The sequence below is a fragment of the Phyllostomus hastatus genome, unplaced genomic scaffold, assembly GCF_019186645.2.
Source record: "Phyllostomus hastatus isolate PE091 unplaced genomic scaffold, TTU_PhHast_1.1 phas_contig_36, whole genome shotgun sequence".
Taxonomy (NCBI): Eukaryota; Metazoa; Chordata; class Mammalia; order Chiroptera; family Phyllostomidae; genus Phyllostomus; species Phyllostomus hastatus.
Window position 1 is genome coordinate 6,723,705 of NW_025333862.1, and position 15,201 is coordinate 6,738,905.

The window sequence follows — 15,201 nt, forward strand, 5'->3', positions numbered from 1 at the left end:
TATTATTGGAAAGGAAAAAGTAAACGGCAGTTCTGGAACCCATCCCTCCCTATTGGGAATGCCTTCCCTTTTATGAATAACCTTGACCAAAACCATGATTAGGTAATAGTTATGTAAATGTTTATGGTAAAGGAACTTTGAATAGTCTCTTTAGGGTCAGTAGCAATAGAGATAAAATGAAATGTTCATAATAACAGTAGAACAATTGTAAGTTATATAGTCCAAGGCAATAAAGTGAGAGACAGTGGTTTTAAGTATTGCTAAATATACTGAGCTTTAGCAATATATGTGGAGGAGTAACAATAATGAGGTTGTCAATGGTGTAATTTCCTTAGATCACTAAGCAACATCACAAATGTTTTCTTATTCAGCAATCAGCCCATCATTTCTAGAAGGCTGGGAGGGTGTGGCATCATTCATCCTGTTTTACAAATAGGTGAATGAACACCCTTATTGAGCAGTCCATCTCGAAATTGGTAGAGTTTTTGTCAAAGCCCATAGCTCAGAACAAGGTAAACCATAAGATTTGGAATGGTGAGGGCTCGACAAACACAACATAGTACTACTTGTGTATATAGCTGGAAACTTAACAAATATATCAGGCTTAGAAAAATGACTATTCAGAAAGTGCTCCATTACTTGCTTAATTTCTGTAACCTTATTTATTACATAATGTCTTAAACCTCTCCATGTGCTTCCTTGGGGACTCACTGTTAGGAGGGTCAGCCTTCAGGCTCACTAGCTTGTCCTGGTTGGTGACAACCCTTCTGGCCCTTCCTGTGTCAGTCTGGCTATCACTTGTTTTTATGTACTGTGGTCTTGATGTATTCTCCACTATCCAACCTATATTCTTTGTCTTGAACTTATTTGAAAATTTGGTAAAAGCCAAAGACTCCCCAGAAAAAGGTACACATATAAGTTTTGCATTCAGTTTTTGGAGGTCATAAGTTCCTGAAACCCATCCCTGAATGGCAGGGTACCAAACCAGGAGCTTGATAATACACACACACACTCACCATCTCCCTTTCTTTGACATGAAAAAGTCAAGAGATATCCATTTGATACTAACTTTTTTAAGCAGAGGAGGAGAATATATGAAATTCTGAAATGTTCACATTTTTTTTTGCTGGGTCTTGTGGAATATTTAAGAATTTGAATGGATTGTAGTAATCATGGAGAGTGATATTTTATTTTTCTGAAAAACTTCAAGGCACTGTCTTATTTTATTCTCAGTAAGCCCATGCAAGCTGTGTTGTTTTAATCATTAGAGGCAGAACTCCCTTCTGAATTCCCAAAGGCATTTAAATGCCCTTGTTGGTTGTATGCAATATCTTATCTGTGAAAACCAGGTCAGATTCTATAGAGGAATTTATCTTGCAATTAAGTGACATAATTTCAAAAACAGAGGGACTCTTGGGAAGCAGCATTCCAAATCTAATGAGGCCTAGGCTCAGAAAGGTTAATGACCTTCATTGACCATCCAGCCCACATTCAGAACACATCTTGTTGACCTGTTTGGGTTTTCTTTGTTAGTGATCTGCTTACCTTATTGTTTAAATTCAGTTTTGACTTCCTAGGATCTCCCCTTTCTCATTCATTGCCTTTCAGAATTTATGGGTGGGATGGGAAAGAGTCTCTGGGCCCATCATTGGTAGAAGGCTGGAGAGTCTGGCATTATTCACCCTGTTTTATAAATTCTGCACTTGATCTATTACCCTAGTTCTCCAGAAAACTGGATTAGATCAAATTGTACTTAATATTCAAAGGTCTAGAAGCATCTACAATGCTCATTTATTAATTTATTTAAACTTGGACACACATAATAATACATGTAATTCTATAGTCCCTTATGAAATCACAAAATCTAAATAGGTTTGAAAACAAAGTTTTCTTCTAGTTTACTTGACAGCAAAACCTGACCTGAACTTTGAGGGTATTTATAGTCTGTATGTATCCCACTTAGTATAAATATATTATACATTTAATAGAGAAATATTAGTAAAACAATAAGAAATATAGTACCTTTGTAAAGTTCTAATAATTCTGAATCTGAAATAAACCATTGGATGAAAGTTATTTGCAATTATTTCCTGAAATACTCTATTTTATGCCCAGATTTAGAAATAGATAAAACTTTATTTTACTTTTGAAAAGAATTTGTTGTACAATCACTATGTATATTAGGTACTGGCATATATATTCCTCAAGAATTTGAATATGTGTTATATTAAGAAAAATAGCTCAAAACTTGAAACCAAGCAAAAAAGGATCACCAGAGAAATTTTTCAGGGGATTATTGAGTATTCTTTAGCAGACCCTCTCTGGGGATTATCCTTTCTCCAAAAATTACACAGAGGTGTATTGTAGGAGACCATTCTTCATGGCATGGACCCAGCTCCCACTCAGAGATGCACAGATAGGTTCTCCCATGGGGAATCAGGCCTGCACTGTACCTAGGCCAGCCACTTTGAGACTTGCTTTTGCTAAAACTCCCTCACATTGAATTGAGCAGCAAACATTTATTGCAAAGTAACTTCCTAAAATCCATGCTAAGCTTTCCAAGGATGAGTGTAACCGGTTCAACCACTTTTCCCTTTTCATTTGCAAATATCCTTCTGTGATGTGATTAGCGGCATTGGGTCCTTTGTTTTCTGTAAAAGGTAACCACCTAAAGCGAACCTGTGCATAGTAAATGAGGATCATGTAATGCGCCCAGAGAAAAGAAATAAAGGCCTGTCATGGCAGAGGCCACGGCTTTTTTCTCCTCTTAAGAGAAAAAGCCATGCTCGTCCTTTTCCTCCACCGGACTCGGTAGTCCATGTGAATGTCTTGTGTCTCATCCACAATGTGGCGGACCCCACGAGCCAGATCCGCATCAGCGTGTAACTTTGGCTGTCTTTCTATTAACTAGGCTTTATTTATAACTATAAAAATAGAGGTTGATTTATAGAAAATGAGTAGGAATGGAAGTGATTCTTTTCTGAGAACATTCTGATCACAGCAAAGCAAGTGAATTTTGTCCAATAGATTCAATTAATTTTCATCAATTAGAAAAGCTATTTCCAAATGTTAGTTTGTTGCCCTGTATGATGAAAACCAGTTTTACATCTACTGAAAAAGTGATTTCAGAATGACTTTGCCTGACTGCCTGCATGTAAATCTTTGTTGCTCAAGTTCTTTTTTGAACTAGGTATAGCATTTTAATGGTCCTTTCATTAACTGAGTTGAGTAAAATCTTTGACACATACTTATTTTATATTTACAGGAGTGACATGTTGCTAACTTTTTGACAATTATACTTTAAAAAGTGTTTTCACTCTAGGAACTCATATATTAGTGGACCAAATAGAAGACTTGGAAAAACCTTAAAGACAGTATACATTAAATGATAAATTATCAGTGTGGGTTTGAGAGGCAGAGGTAGAGTTTCTGGATGAGTGTGTTTTTTTAATCTATTCTACATTGTCTTTTATTCATTTAGCAGGTAATTCTCCTTTGCATTCTGGAATACAGAGGAAGGGAACACAAACACACATGAGGCACACTACCTGCCCTGGAGTTAACAGTTTAGTGTGGGAGGAAGACATGAACAAGTCATTACAAAGTAATGCTAATGGATAGGGAAGAGAATGACACTTGAGACCTTACCATATCCTTGTTTTACATTTATTATAATGCTTTATATTAACTATTTTTATACCTAAAATTTTGTACAAAATTTACCCCAATTTTATAATTGGAACAGGGATAGCCAGCTAACTGCTGTAATAGTCATGAACAAGAAGCTATGAAAGCCCCAAAGAAACTGAGACAAAAGCATTCCCCTCATCTCTCTTAGTTCATTTTGTTGACTCTAAACTCAGGCCAAATCCTGCCCTACAAAGGCCCACAGAATGGGAAGCTTGGCACAGGCCTGGCTACGATGAGGACAATGTGTCACTGCAGGACTTTTGAGTTCTTGTGGGGTTTGGAATCAATCAGGACCAGCTCCTTGTTGGAAAGCCATAAATCTGGAAGGTTAGAGACAGGTAAGGTTAGCTAAATTCCTTGGGCTTTCAGTCTTCAGGGCCGCTCACAGCTTTAGGGTATCTGGTATTTGAGAAGAGGTATGGACTAGCACCTGAAGTTGGGTTTTGCTTGGGAAAGCATCAGGGATTGGCACCCCTGCCTCCACCCACAATGCTAAAGAGGGTTTCAGAAGGTAGACTTTAAACATTGGCAAATATTGACAGAAGTGAAGGTCATGGCAAGACCACTGGCCCGCCTCTGTTGGTGGAAGCCTGTAGTTCAAAGGGACTGGTCAACTGGATTTGCCTGAGCAATTTCTGAAACTAAGTTTTAAAACTGCCAACAATTTTACCACCCCTTTGTGGTTTTACAAAGTCCCTCCCTGTGCCAACTTCCTTACAGCTGTTCTTTTTTCCTGTTACAAGATATTTTTCTTTCATTTTTTCCAGGGAAGAGGAATCAATACAACCACTTCTCTAAGAGACCAGTGGTTGGTTGGTCTGATCTTAAGCAGTGTTAGAAGATCTGTTTTGACTCAAACCAGGTGTCTTGGCTGGGTTAATTCCAGCCTGGGTCAAGCAATTGATCACAAGATGTTTTTTCGGTTTGTGTGCTATCTTGTGGTCGTGTGGCTGATTTCTGGCTCAGATGGTATGTATACTTTTCTTAAGCTCAATTTTCAAGGCATTTGCTATCAGTTTGTAGGTTATGAGGCATTCTGTCTAGGGTTCTAATAAAATTTAAATCAATGAAATGCATTTGCCTTATTGAAAAATCTTAAATTACTTGGCTGAATTCTCTGAACTACATTAGGGCCTTAGTAAATATTTCATGACAATCCTGCTCTGTCAGTGGGTGGCTACCTGTTTACTTTTGCCCTCCCTTCTAGGAGCAAAAACAGTACCAGTGTCAAAATCTGGAGAGGCCTTATATGTTATAAACTCCAGCTCTGCCATTTGGAAAGGGGATTGTTTCTTTAGGAGTGGACAACTTATGGCTGAATTTGAGTGAAATCCCTGTTATCCTTTTGAAAACAAATCTTCGGGAATTCTTGGGTAGGGAGGGATGTGGATGGACATGGACATGGAAGAGCACAAGGAATCAGAATCACTAATCCAGCAAAAAGATAGTCAAAGTTGGGGGAGGGGATCTAATAAGGGCTTCCTCATAGCACAGGATGTCCTAGGTGAATCTGTTTCCATTTTCCTTCCAGCAGAGAGCTGTCCAGAACTTCCCCCAGTGGACAACAGCATATTTGTTGCAAAAGAGATGAAAGGACAAATTTGGGGGGCTTACTTTTGTCTTAAGGGTTACCACCTGGTAGGAGAGAGAAACCTTTTTTGCAATGCCTCTAAGGAATGGAACGCCTCCACTCCCAAGTGCCGCTGTAAGTTTAATCTTTCTACTTCTTTGTCTATCTTGTCATCCCACTGTATTATTTCACATCCTGCCTCCAGTAGTCCATGTTAACACTTTATAAGAAAAAATTCCCAACTTCTAGGAATCCATTTTTAATGCATTCTAGTGGTGGAACTTCTTTCAGATGGTACATGATCAGCTCTTACAGACTCTATCACCCCTACAAGAAGGAAAAAATTTCTGTCATATAATAAAATGACTTTTGGGAGGCTACAATTTGTTTAATATCATACTGCCTTAGAATTTTTATATTATAAAAATTTTGCAATAGTATATTATAAAAATTTTAAACTTACACAAAAAACAGATGAGGAAAATGAACTCATGTCCTCATCACCCAGCTTCAGTAAGTATCCACACACGACTAATCTTTCTTCATCTACAATTCTGCTTTGCATTATTATTTTGAAGTAAATATATCATACCATTTTATTTCATTATTATGTAATTTTGAACTGGGAAATATTTATGTTCTTATTTTACAAATGTGATAACTGAAATCCAAGTGATTTGCTCAGGTTCACAAAATGCATTCGTGCTGGCTGTAGAGATGGAGAAGTAGTCTGGATTCTCCTTATTATTACTATTTTTAGGAATAGTTGGATTAGTTTTCTTTTATACCAGAATAAAGCACACCGACATGTTTGCCTTTTATTCATATGACCAAATCCACATCTCTCTGCATTCTCTCCTGTTTTTCCACTTGGGAGAACAAAATGAAGTTAAAAATGATGAGTCATGTATATATTTGGCTGGATAAAGGGGAAGGAAACACTTGCTTCAAACATAGGCTCAAGAGTTTTGAGCAATGCTTTACATAACAGGATGAGGAACATGCTATTGGTAATTTCCAATTACATGCTTAATTACTTTTAGAAGTTCAACTGCCAGTTGTCACTCTTGTGCGTGACCAAGACTGCTTCTGCCTCACTTAGGCCAACCCACTCACTTAGGCAACCCAATGCAGTACCACATACTATATTGATAAGGTTTGGTACCATGTGCCAGTCTCCACCAAAAAAGTGCACTTTTAGTTGTAATTTCCTGTATTCTCAGTGAAGCATGGGGGAGGTCTAGTGTTTGCTGTGTTGGATTTCATCTTGGCCCTTTCAGATCACTTGCCTGTTTTCTTCTCCAGTGGGCCACTGTCCTGACCCTGTGCTGGTAAATGGTGAGGTTAGTGCCCTGGGGCCTGTGAATGTGAGTGACAAAATCACGTTTAAGTGCAATGAGCAGTACATCCTCAAGGGCAGCAATTGGAGCCAGTGCCGAGAGGACCACACCTGGGTGCCACCCCTTCCAATCTGCAGAAGCAGTAAGTACAGCAGAAACAAGTGCAAATCCCAAAGATGCTGATCAGAAGTGACACTTTAGGCATTTGCCATATCTCTTCAGTACTTTCCTCTTTTTTTTATATCTGGGAAGGGTTTAGGATCTAAAAGTCAACCAAGAAACAAGTGGAGCCCACAGACCAGAGCCTCAGTTCAGGGAGTGTATTGCAGTGAAGTGAGCAGCATCTAAATAGTAAACAACACTTTTTTTCTTTTCTCAACTAGGATTCCTGTCCTACTAGGTCCAATACAGGGTAGTTTGGGACATCTGACTATGGTTTTTTATTTCAAGATACTGACTTAAAGTTTTATTTTAAAAATACACAAAAATATAAAAAAAAGACCATAACTCATCCATTACAAAATTATATAAAATAAGAATTGAAAGTACCTTCTCTATCACTATATGCACAGCTCTTAGAGGTCATTGGTTGGATGCGTTTATTTCATGCCTTTTTTAAAATATTTATGCAGACATTTTTTTTTCTGCTATCTCCCTAAGTAGGGTGATTTTTTTATTGTTGTTCAATTATAATTGTCCCTCTTTTCCCCGCATTACTCTCCCCCTGCCCTATCCACACCCACCTCCCACATTCAATCCACACTGCCCCCCCATTTTCTTTGTCCATGAGTCCTTTATACATGTTCCTATGCAGACATAGTAAATAAACAAATCATACTACCTACACACAGACAGACCTCCAAAAATGGAACTTTGTTATACATATTTAAAAAATTGCTTTTTATATAACAATATACATGGAAATCTTTTAAAGATCAGTGTGTATAACTCTATTTTCATTTTCTCCTTTTTAATAACTGCATGTAGATATGCCATAACTTATTCCACTTCTTGTATTGATGGTTATTTATTTTCATAATTTTGCTACTACAAACAATGCTAAAATATTATTATATGTATGTATACACATACATAAACCTTTATATTATTTCTATAGTATAGATTCCTAGAGTGATTGCTGACTCACAGGATATCATTAGTTGGAAAATATACTTAACAGGTTCAAAAATTCTCCTATAAACTTTATTCTTGAATACAAAATACTATGAGAAATCAATATTTTACTTTCTAGTAATAATTATTAGGTGAATACTGAAATGTGAAAAAAAATCCATCAATGAGGCCTATGTGAAAATTTACTGAAGGACATAAAATAAGACTTGAGTAAAAGAAAAGCTATGCCATGGTCCTGTATGGGCAGACTTGGTATTACAATGTAATCCTTACCAGAATTTTACATTAAAAAAATGAAACAAAAAATTAATTTAAAAATCTAATTTGGAACAGTGTATACCTTAACACTGTAAATTTATTTATTTAAAGAAAAGTTTTTAAAGAGTAGTTTTACAATAAAACCGAGAGGAAGGTACGGAGATTTCTCATATACTCCCTACCGCTACACCCGTATAGCCTCCTCCATTATCAACATAACTCACCAGAATGGTGCATTTTTTTACCAAGAATGAATCTACATTAACACATGATCACCCCAAACCTGTAGGTTATGAGGTTCATTTTTGGTGCTGTACATTCAGTGGGTTTGGACAAAAGCATAATAACATATATCCATCATTTATAGTATCAGACAGAGTGTTTTCACTGCTCTCAAAATCATCCTCTATGCTCTGCCTGTTCATCTCTCTGCTTCTCCCACCACTCTCAAGCACTGGTATTTTTATTGTTTCCATAGTTTTGCCTTTTCTAGAATGTCATATAATTGTTATCATATAGTATGTAGCCTTTTCAGATTTGCTTATTTCTCTTTATAATATGCATGTAAGGTTCATCCATGTCTTTTCATGGTTTGATAGCTCATTTTTTTTTATTGCTGAATATTATGTCATTTCTGGATGAACCACAGTTTATTTATCCATTCACCTCTGAAGGGCATCTTGGCTGCTTCCAGGTTTTGGTAATTATGGATAAAGCTGCTGTAGACATTGTGTGCAGGTGTTTGGGTGAACATGTTTTTAACTCCCTCAGGTAAGTACTGAGGGGTAAAAGTGCTGGATCATATGGTAAACAAGAACCTTAGGGAAACATTTAGTGCTGTAGAAGAAGTTTACAGATAGAAAATTCCAAAATTATCCCCAGATTATTTACATTTCTCAAATTTATGAAATATGAAACCTTACTAATAATTAGAGAAATGGATATTAAAATTAGATAAAAATATTTACTGATCAGATTAGCTAAAAATTGATTTCATCTAATATTCAATATATGAAGCAGTAGCCACTTTACTCAGTGAAAGTGATATCAATCTTTGGATGCATTTTGGTAATAGCTATTAAAGTAATAAATAGGCAGTTTAAAAGTACAAACTATATATATTATTTAGAGAGTTTAGGGTTACTTAAAACTTACATATTATATACTTCATGCTGTTAAGTTAAAATATATAAAATTATTTACATCATTAGCTTGACACAGGTTTAAAGTATTTATTTTTGTAGGCTCTATTTTACTCTCCTTTAATTCAGTAGTTTCTGCCCTAGCTCCAAAATTCAGGATCTCTGTACTTTTATTAGTTCATTGCCCAATTCTAGGGAAAGCTCCATAGGTCCCCAAATAAAGCAGATTCTTTTCTGTTTAGACCTAAGATCCACATCATCTCCTTCAGTTCAAAACTGTACCTTATACCTGGCCGGTGTGGCTCAGTTGGTTGGAACATTGTCCTGTAACTAAAAGGTTGCGGGCTCAATTTCTGGTCATGGACATACCTATGTTGTGGGTTCACTCCCCAGTCCAGGTGCATACAATCCCTGGTCCAGGTGCATATGGGAGGCAACCAGTTTATGTTTCTCTCTTTAATTGATGTTTCTTTTTCTCTCTCTCTCTCTGCTTTCCTCTCTCTCTAAAAGCAATAAAAAAATGTCCTTGGTGAGGGTTAAAAAAACAAAATAGAACAAAACAAAAAACTGTACCCTTAAGTCACCAGGAAAACCCTATCTAAACTGGAGTCCCTTAATCAACTCATTAAAATTCTTTTTCCTTTCCTCTTTTGAACTCAGTTTTTGATCTTTAAGCAATGCTCAAGTAATGTATCTTTGTTGAAAAAAAAATTCAGAAAGTAAAAAAAGGAAACATATAATTACCTATAAACCAACAACCCAGTGATAACAGAATAATTTGATATATAATTTTCAGTCATTTTTATTCATATATGTTTGTGTAATGGTGTTTTACAAAAATAGTATACAGGGTCCAGCAGAAGTAAGGCTTGCTTGAGTGTGGTGGGCAGGACAATAATATGGGTGTAATAATTTATAGTTTTAATTTGAACATATGACTCAAAATGTCATATGGTGTATTTGACTTTGATATTGTTATGTTACAGAATTCCATGCTTATGATTTTGTAATAAAAAAGGGCATTATTTGTGCTGGACCCTGTATTATATATACTCTTTTTATGTTTTGCTGTTTTTACTCAGCTATTTGTGTTGAAGACCTTTATGTTTCAGTAAATAATTACACCTATATAATTATTCTTGATGTCATCTTTTATCTTAATCAACATATTTAGATTCAGTCTCAGAGCTGAGAAGACCTTTGAGATAATGTCACTTAACCTGCTCAACTTATAGGTTAGAAAGGAAGCCAAGAGGGACAGAATGACTTCTTTCATGCCATATGGTTATTGGAAAAGCCAGAACCAAAACTCACAACATCTAGTGCCTCCTCCAGCTCTCTTTCCACAGTTCTGTTACAGACTCATTTTCAATGCTCACAGCTCTGTTCTTTTTTGACGAAGCTCTCACCTTGTATAATTTTGTCCCACAGAGGATGTCAACCTCCATCTGACCTCACAGTATTTATCTCCTATGTCAGGGAGTTACTTCTTCTACTTCTACTTATGATCTAAATTTTCCTTTCTTGTGCACTGGCAATTAGCATTTCTGTAACTTAAACTTCCTTTCCTTGAGCTCCTGCCAATCAGAAGATACTCTCAAATCACTAATGACTTGGGATGAGCCAGGAGGGGTCTTTTCTGTGAACAAATATGATTTTAACCAGAAGGAAATGAATGGAGACCATGTCCCTATATCCCACGTGTGCTGCTATGAAGATGGCAGGTGCTGGCATAGACAGTCACACATAGGGGGTGCTGTTAATTGACTGTAACTGGACTTCAAAACTGTCAATCCTATACCTCTGTCTCTCAGAACACTGTGGCCCTCCTGGAAATCCAGCTCATGGCTATTTTGAAAAAAGCGATTTCAGCTCAGGATCTACCATTACTTATCACTGTGATAAAGGGTAAGTGTATACAGCCTTTCAACTACATGATCTTGCCTATTAACTAGTAGCATTGTTTTGGGGAATGTCTCAGTCAGTCTCAAACTAGTCCCCTGATTTCCTGCTGCTCAAGATTCTGAAATCATTCTAATTTTGAGAGCTGCCTTAGCCCACTTCCAGCTCCACCCAATCAGTAGAAGATAGACTAATTCTCCTGTTTATCCTAATTAAAGTATCACTTTTTTTCTCATTCTATACCCCCAGCAAACTTTGCAGTCAACTCTCATGTTTTTTTTCTGATTAAAAGCTGCATGTCCTTTTTAGCCAGCTCACTAAGATTATTCGAAGCCTGTCTCTATTTAGTTTTCTTCTCCTTTTTACAACACAGATGATAGATGGCTTTTAAAGTTACTAAATAAAGAGCTTCTTCCTTTACCCTCCCCATCCAAAAACTGTCTGTGTAAGCACACTATAAAGAATCTGTCACTTCTGCCTCTTGTACGGGTTGATTCATCACTTGGGTCCTCTCCATGCCTCAGGGGAGTGGTTTTATTCCTTACTGCTTTGTAATACTGAAATAACTTAAGCACGCTTTTTGTATCAGGGGTAGAGAGATGAGATCTATCACCATATGAAACATTGAGATACAACAACACTAAACCAGCCTGTTGCCTGAAAAGGTCAGAAGGTAGAAAGGCTTAGTGTTGTTGCCATTCTAATTCCTGTTCAGATACCGTTTGGTGGGCACACGAGACCAGCAATGCATTGATGGAGAGTGGAACAGTGAACTTCCAGCCTGTGAATTGATCCAAGAAGCTCCCAAATCAGCTCTGCAGATTGAGTATGAGAAGGCACTTGTAAGTATTAGGCTCTTGCCTGTCTTGTTCACAGCTGTATCTCCAGGGCCTGGCATTGCTTCTGGCATATGCTTAGTAAATATCTGTTTAATTTGGGATGTTTTTGAATGGCTTGGCCTTGGCCTGATTGTAGAATGGGGCTCATAAACTAGTAACTTAAAACTTTTTATAAATTGTAGTTCCCATTTGCCACCACTATCACTAATACTCACTGGTAGGAGTTGTTGTTTTCTGTGCTTTATAGAGCAAGGAACATAAATAAACTCATGTCTTTGACTTGGAAGTATTGCTGTGAAAAGTCTTTAAAGTTCTTCTAGACTCTAAAACACAGTGACAGATCAATTTTCATTGAGGCCTCTTTTTTAGTTTATATTTATTCCTGGGATACTAATAAGTATATTTAAGCATCATGTTTAAGACCCAGGTCCCTACTTAAGTTAGTCTGGTTCTGAGCCTCTCCCTGTTCAGGGACCTGTGCACTGTTCATCTTCAGGGTATTGAGCTGGGTCTCAGTTCTTTAGTTGTAATTTACAATTTTTTTCTTTCTTCAGCTTGCCTTTAAAGAGAGTAAAGAACTTTGCAAAGCCACAGAGAACTTTATGCAAAGATTAAAGGAAAGTGGCTTAACAATAGAGGAAGTAAAAATTTTTCTGGAAGTGAAGAAAGCTGAGTTGGAGGCAAAAATGTTTTCCTGACATTGTATCTGAGCAGACTGGGTAAACAAAATGCACCTATGAATAAATTTTCCTCTTGGTTCTGAAATCAATTTTGGAATTTTCTCTTATTGGGCTGAAAAGCAACTTCACAGTGATCAACTGCAGTTGTATAGTGCACTGTGTGTATGGGTATGTGTATATTGAATGGGGAGATCAAATATGGTGGTTGTCTGTTTAAGACCAAAATTTGCAACACATTAATGGAGAGTGAAGGGTTTATTTTCCTGTTTTTGTAAAGAAAGTGGGAAGCTCAGATCATAGCTAAGAGGTATGCCTCATATTAATATGAGACAGGAATGATGAGGCAAAAATTAACCTCAGATTAACTAAAACTTATGAGGTGAAAATTAACCTTTCATTTTGGGAAAATGGACTCAGAACAGTTATATCTTAAATGACCCATTGAGGAAAAAGTTGAATTAGACTCTCTCCTGAGTCTCTCCTATGTTCTGTTTGTGAAGCCAGGTTTCCAAATCTCCTGCAGTAATGTTGTTCCCTGCCTTTGGGATGAAACCCACCTTGCATGGTAAATTTGAGATGGTGTAGCACAAGTAAATACAGGGTCTGGCACAAATAATCCCGTTTTTTATCCCCAAATCTTGTATTACAAAATCGCAAAGATGGAATTCTATAACATAACAATGTCACATTCAAGCACACCATATGACCTTTTAGGTGAAATGTTCAAATTAAAACTATAAATTATTACACCAGATTATTACCCTATCAACAACATTCAAGCAGGCCTTACTTCTGCTTGACACTGTATATTCTTTTCTTTTTTTGAGGGCAAAAGACACGAGAATCCCAAGGTTTTCCTGTCAAGATGTCATACTGAGCTGATATCACAGGCTTCTTTCATCTCATATTCTGCCCTTTACTTAAAACACAGGGAAAATCTGGGTAAAATACAAACAAAATACATGAGAGCTTGAAATAATAGAAAATCTCTAGGTGAAGTTACAAAGGAGGTCGAAGATGGACTCTCAAATAGCTCACAGTCTTTAAGTAGACAGAAGACATAGATAACCATGTCATTAAATCATGATGGTAAGAACGAAGTAAACACTTCCACAGAACTCTGTGCTATGGGAGCTCAGAGGCAAAGGGGATGACTTCCATTTGGGGAGAGGAGGAGGTGGGAAAATTCTCAAGAAAAAGGTCATAGTTATTTGAGCCATTAAAAATTAGGAAGTTAGAGACAACGATTAGGGAGGAGACATTCCAAATGGAAAAAAATTGAGCAATGTATTAAGAGAGTCATGAGATTTTTAGCCAATCCTAGGATTTATCTAACTTGAGCAAATTTTTTTTTAAATTTGAAGCTATTCATTATTTTTTTGCCTAGATTGTCTGCAGTAGCAAGACCTTGTGAGCATTTAAAATGTCCAATCTTGGAGAAATTTAAATAAACTATGATACATCAAATGTAATGCAGCCTTTTATAGGGTTAATTCTGGATAGAAAATCTTAAAAATATAATCTAAAAAAGAATACAGAATAACAAATATGTATGATTATATTTATTAAAACCTTTATTCTTATGGAAAAGACCAGGTAATACTAGGCACAGATGAAAACAGTTGTCTTAAATGGTGAAATTACAGGTGTATATTCTTTTAAACTTCTTTAATGTTTTAAATTGAGTTTTTAATGTTGATTTTTACGAGATTCTATGAAGAGGCAGGGAATATGGGGCCTGTTTAGAGAATAGCTCATTGTCTGAATTGGCTTGGATAAAGCATGGGAAGTGATGAGAGAAAAGGCTAGAAAGATCCATTACAGTGAGTTTACAGAGACTTTTAAAGGGCATATTAGAGAAATTAAACTTTAGTTGGTAGGCAGTGGGTAGAGATGAAAGACTTTCAGGAGAGGAGATGATGAGGACAGAGCACAATATTTCTCTCATTACAGCAGGTGGAAGTAGGAAAAGAACTGAAACGGAAAATCCCCTGCAATGGTCCACACAAGAGATGATGATGCCTGAACTGGTTTGATGGCAGTAGAAATAGAAAAGAAACAGCAGATAGAAAGGACATTGCAAAATCCAGTAAAAACGGCATGTCAACTGATTGAATGCTTGAGGATGAAGGAGAGGAAGGGTTTGAAGGAGTGCCTGAAATTTTATTACTGAGAGCTTGGATTAGTGTTGGGGTGAGAAGGTGAAGCTTCTGGGCACGAAACAAGAAGTGCCTCTTTGGATGTGCTGAATAAGGTGCTTGTAAGGTGTCCCATGGGCAGCAAATATATGAGTCTGCATTTAGGAGAGTAGTCAGAGATGAAGATGTGGTTATGGGATAGTTCTCTTGTGGGGAATAAAGCCAGAAGAGCAGGTAGGGTAAATGAAGATGTGAAGAAAAATGTTTTTAAAAAGAAGAACCAGTTATATTTGGAGACGAGAAAGAAGAAGTGAGGTAACAACAACTAAGAAAGAGCAATTAGTAAGGTTGGGGACTCGGAAGGTTAGGGTGATGGAAGCCAAGGAGAAGAGAGTTTCAGAGAGGAGATGATGAGCAGTGTTCTGAGCTGCTGAGAAAATCATAAGAGATGAGTTAAAGGAATTTTGGATTTGGAAACAAGAGCAGGCCTCAAAGAGGTCTGCCAGGG

At 36.9% G+C, this 15,201-nt stretch overlaps 1 protein-coding gene across 2 annotated transcripts; it reads left to right on the forward strand.

Annotated features, from left to right (window-relative positions):
* Positions 1 to 3,907: 3,907 nt before the first annotated feature.
* C4BPB (complement component 4 binding protein beta) lies at positions 3,908 to 12,644 on the forward strand. 2 transcript variants are annotated; one of them, XM_045841502.1, is made up of 7 exons: positions 3,908 to 4,028; positions 4,458 to 4,659; positions 5,222 to 5,395; positions 6,566 to 6,742; positions 10,949 to 11,042; positions 11,752 to 11,878; positions 12,430 to 12,644. In XM_045841502.1, the coding sequence occupies exons 2-7, from the start codon at positions 4,602 to 4,604 to the stop codon at positions 12,571 to 12,573; spliced, it is 774 nt and encodes a 257-aa protein (XP_045697458.1). In that variant the 5' UTR covers positions 3,908 to 4,028; positions 4,458 to 4,601; the 3' UTR covers positions 12,574 to 12,644. The 2 variants fall into 2 exon arrangements, with proteins under 2 accessions (XP_045697458.1, XP_045697459.1); XM_045841503.1 differs by lacking the exon at positions 3,908 to 4,028 and having other exon boundaries at positions 4,293 to 4,659; positions 5,225 to 5,395.
* The last annotated feature ends 2,557 nt before the right edge of the window (positions 12,645 to 15,201 follow it).

What these genes read in the sequence shown, in the direction of transcription:
- C4BPB (XM_045841502.1), top strand. Translation starts at nt 4,602, where the DNA reads ATGTTTTTTCGGTTTGTGTGCTATCTTGTGGTCGTGTGGCTGATTTCT. An exon ending in ACTTATCACTGTGATAAAGG is followed by an intron (nt 11,043 to 11,751) that starts GTAAGTGTATAC and finishes ATTCCTGTTCAG; the next exon opens with ATACCGTTTGGTGGGCACAC. An exon ending in TTGAGTATGAGAAGGCACTT is followed by an intron (nt 11,879 to 12,429) that starts GTAAGTATTAGG and finishes TTCTTTCTTCAG; the next exon opens with CTTGCCTTTAAAGAGAGTAA.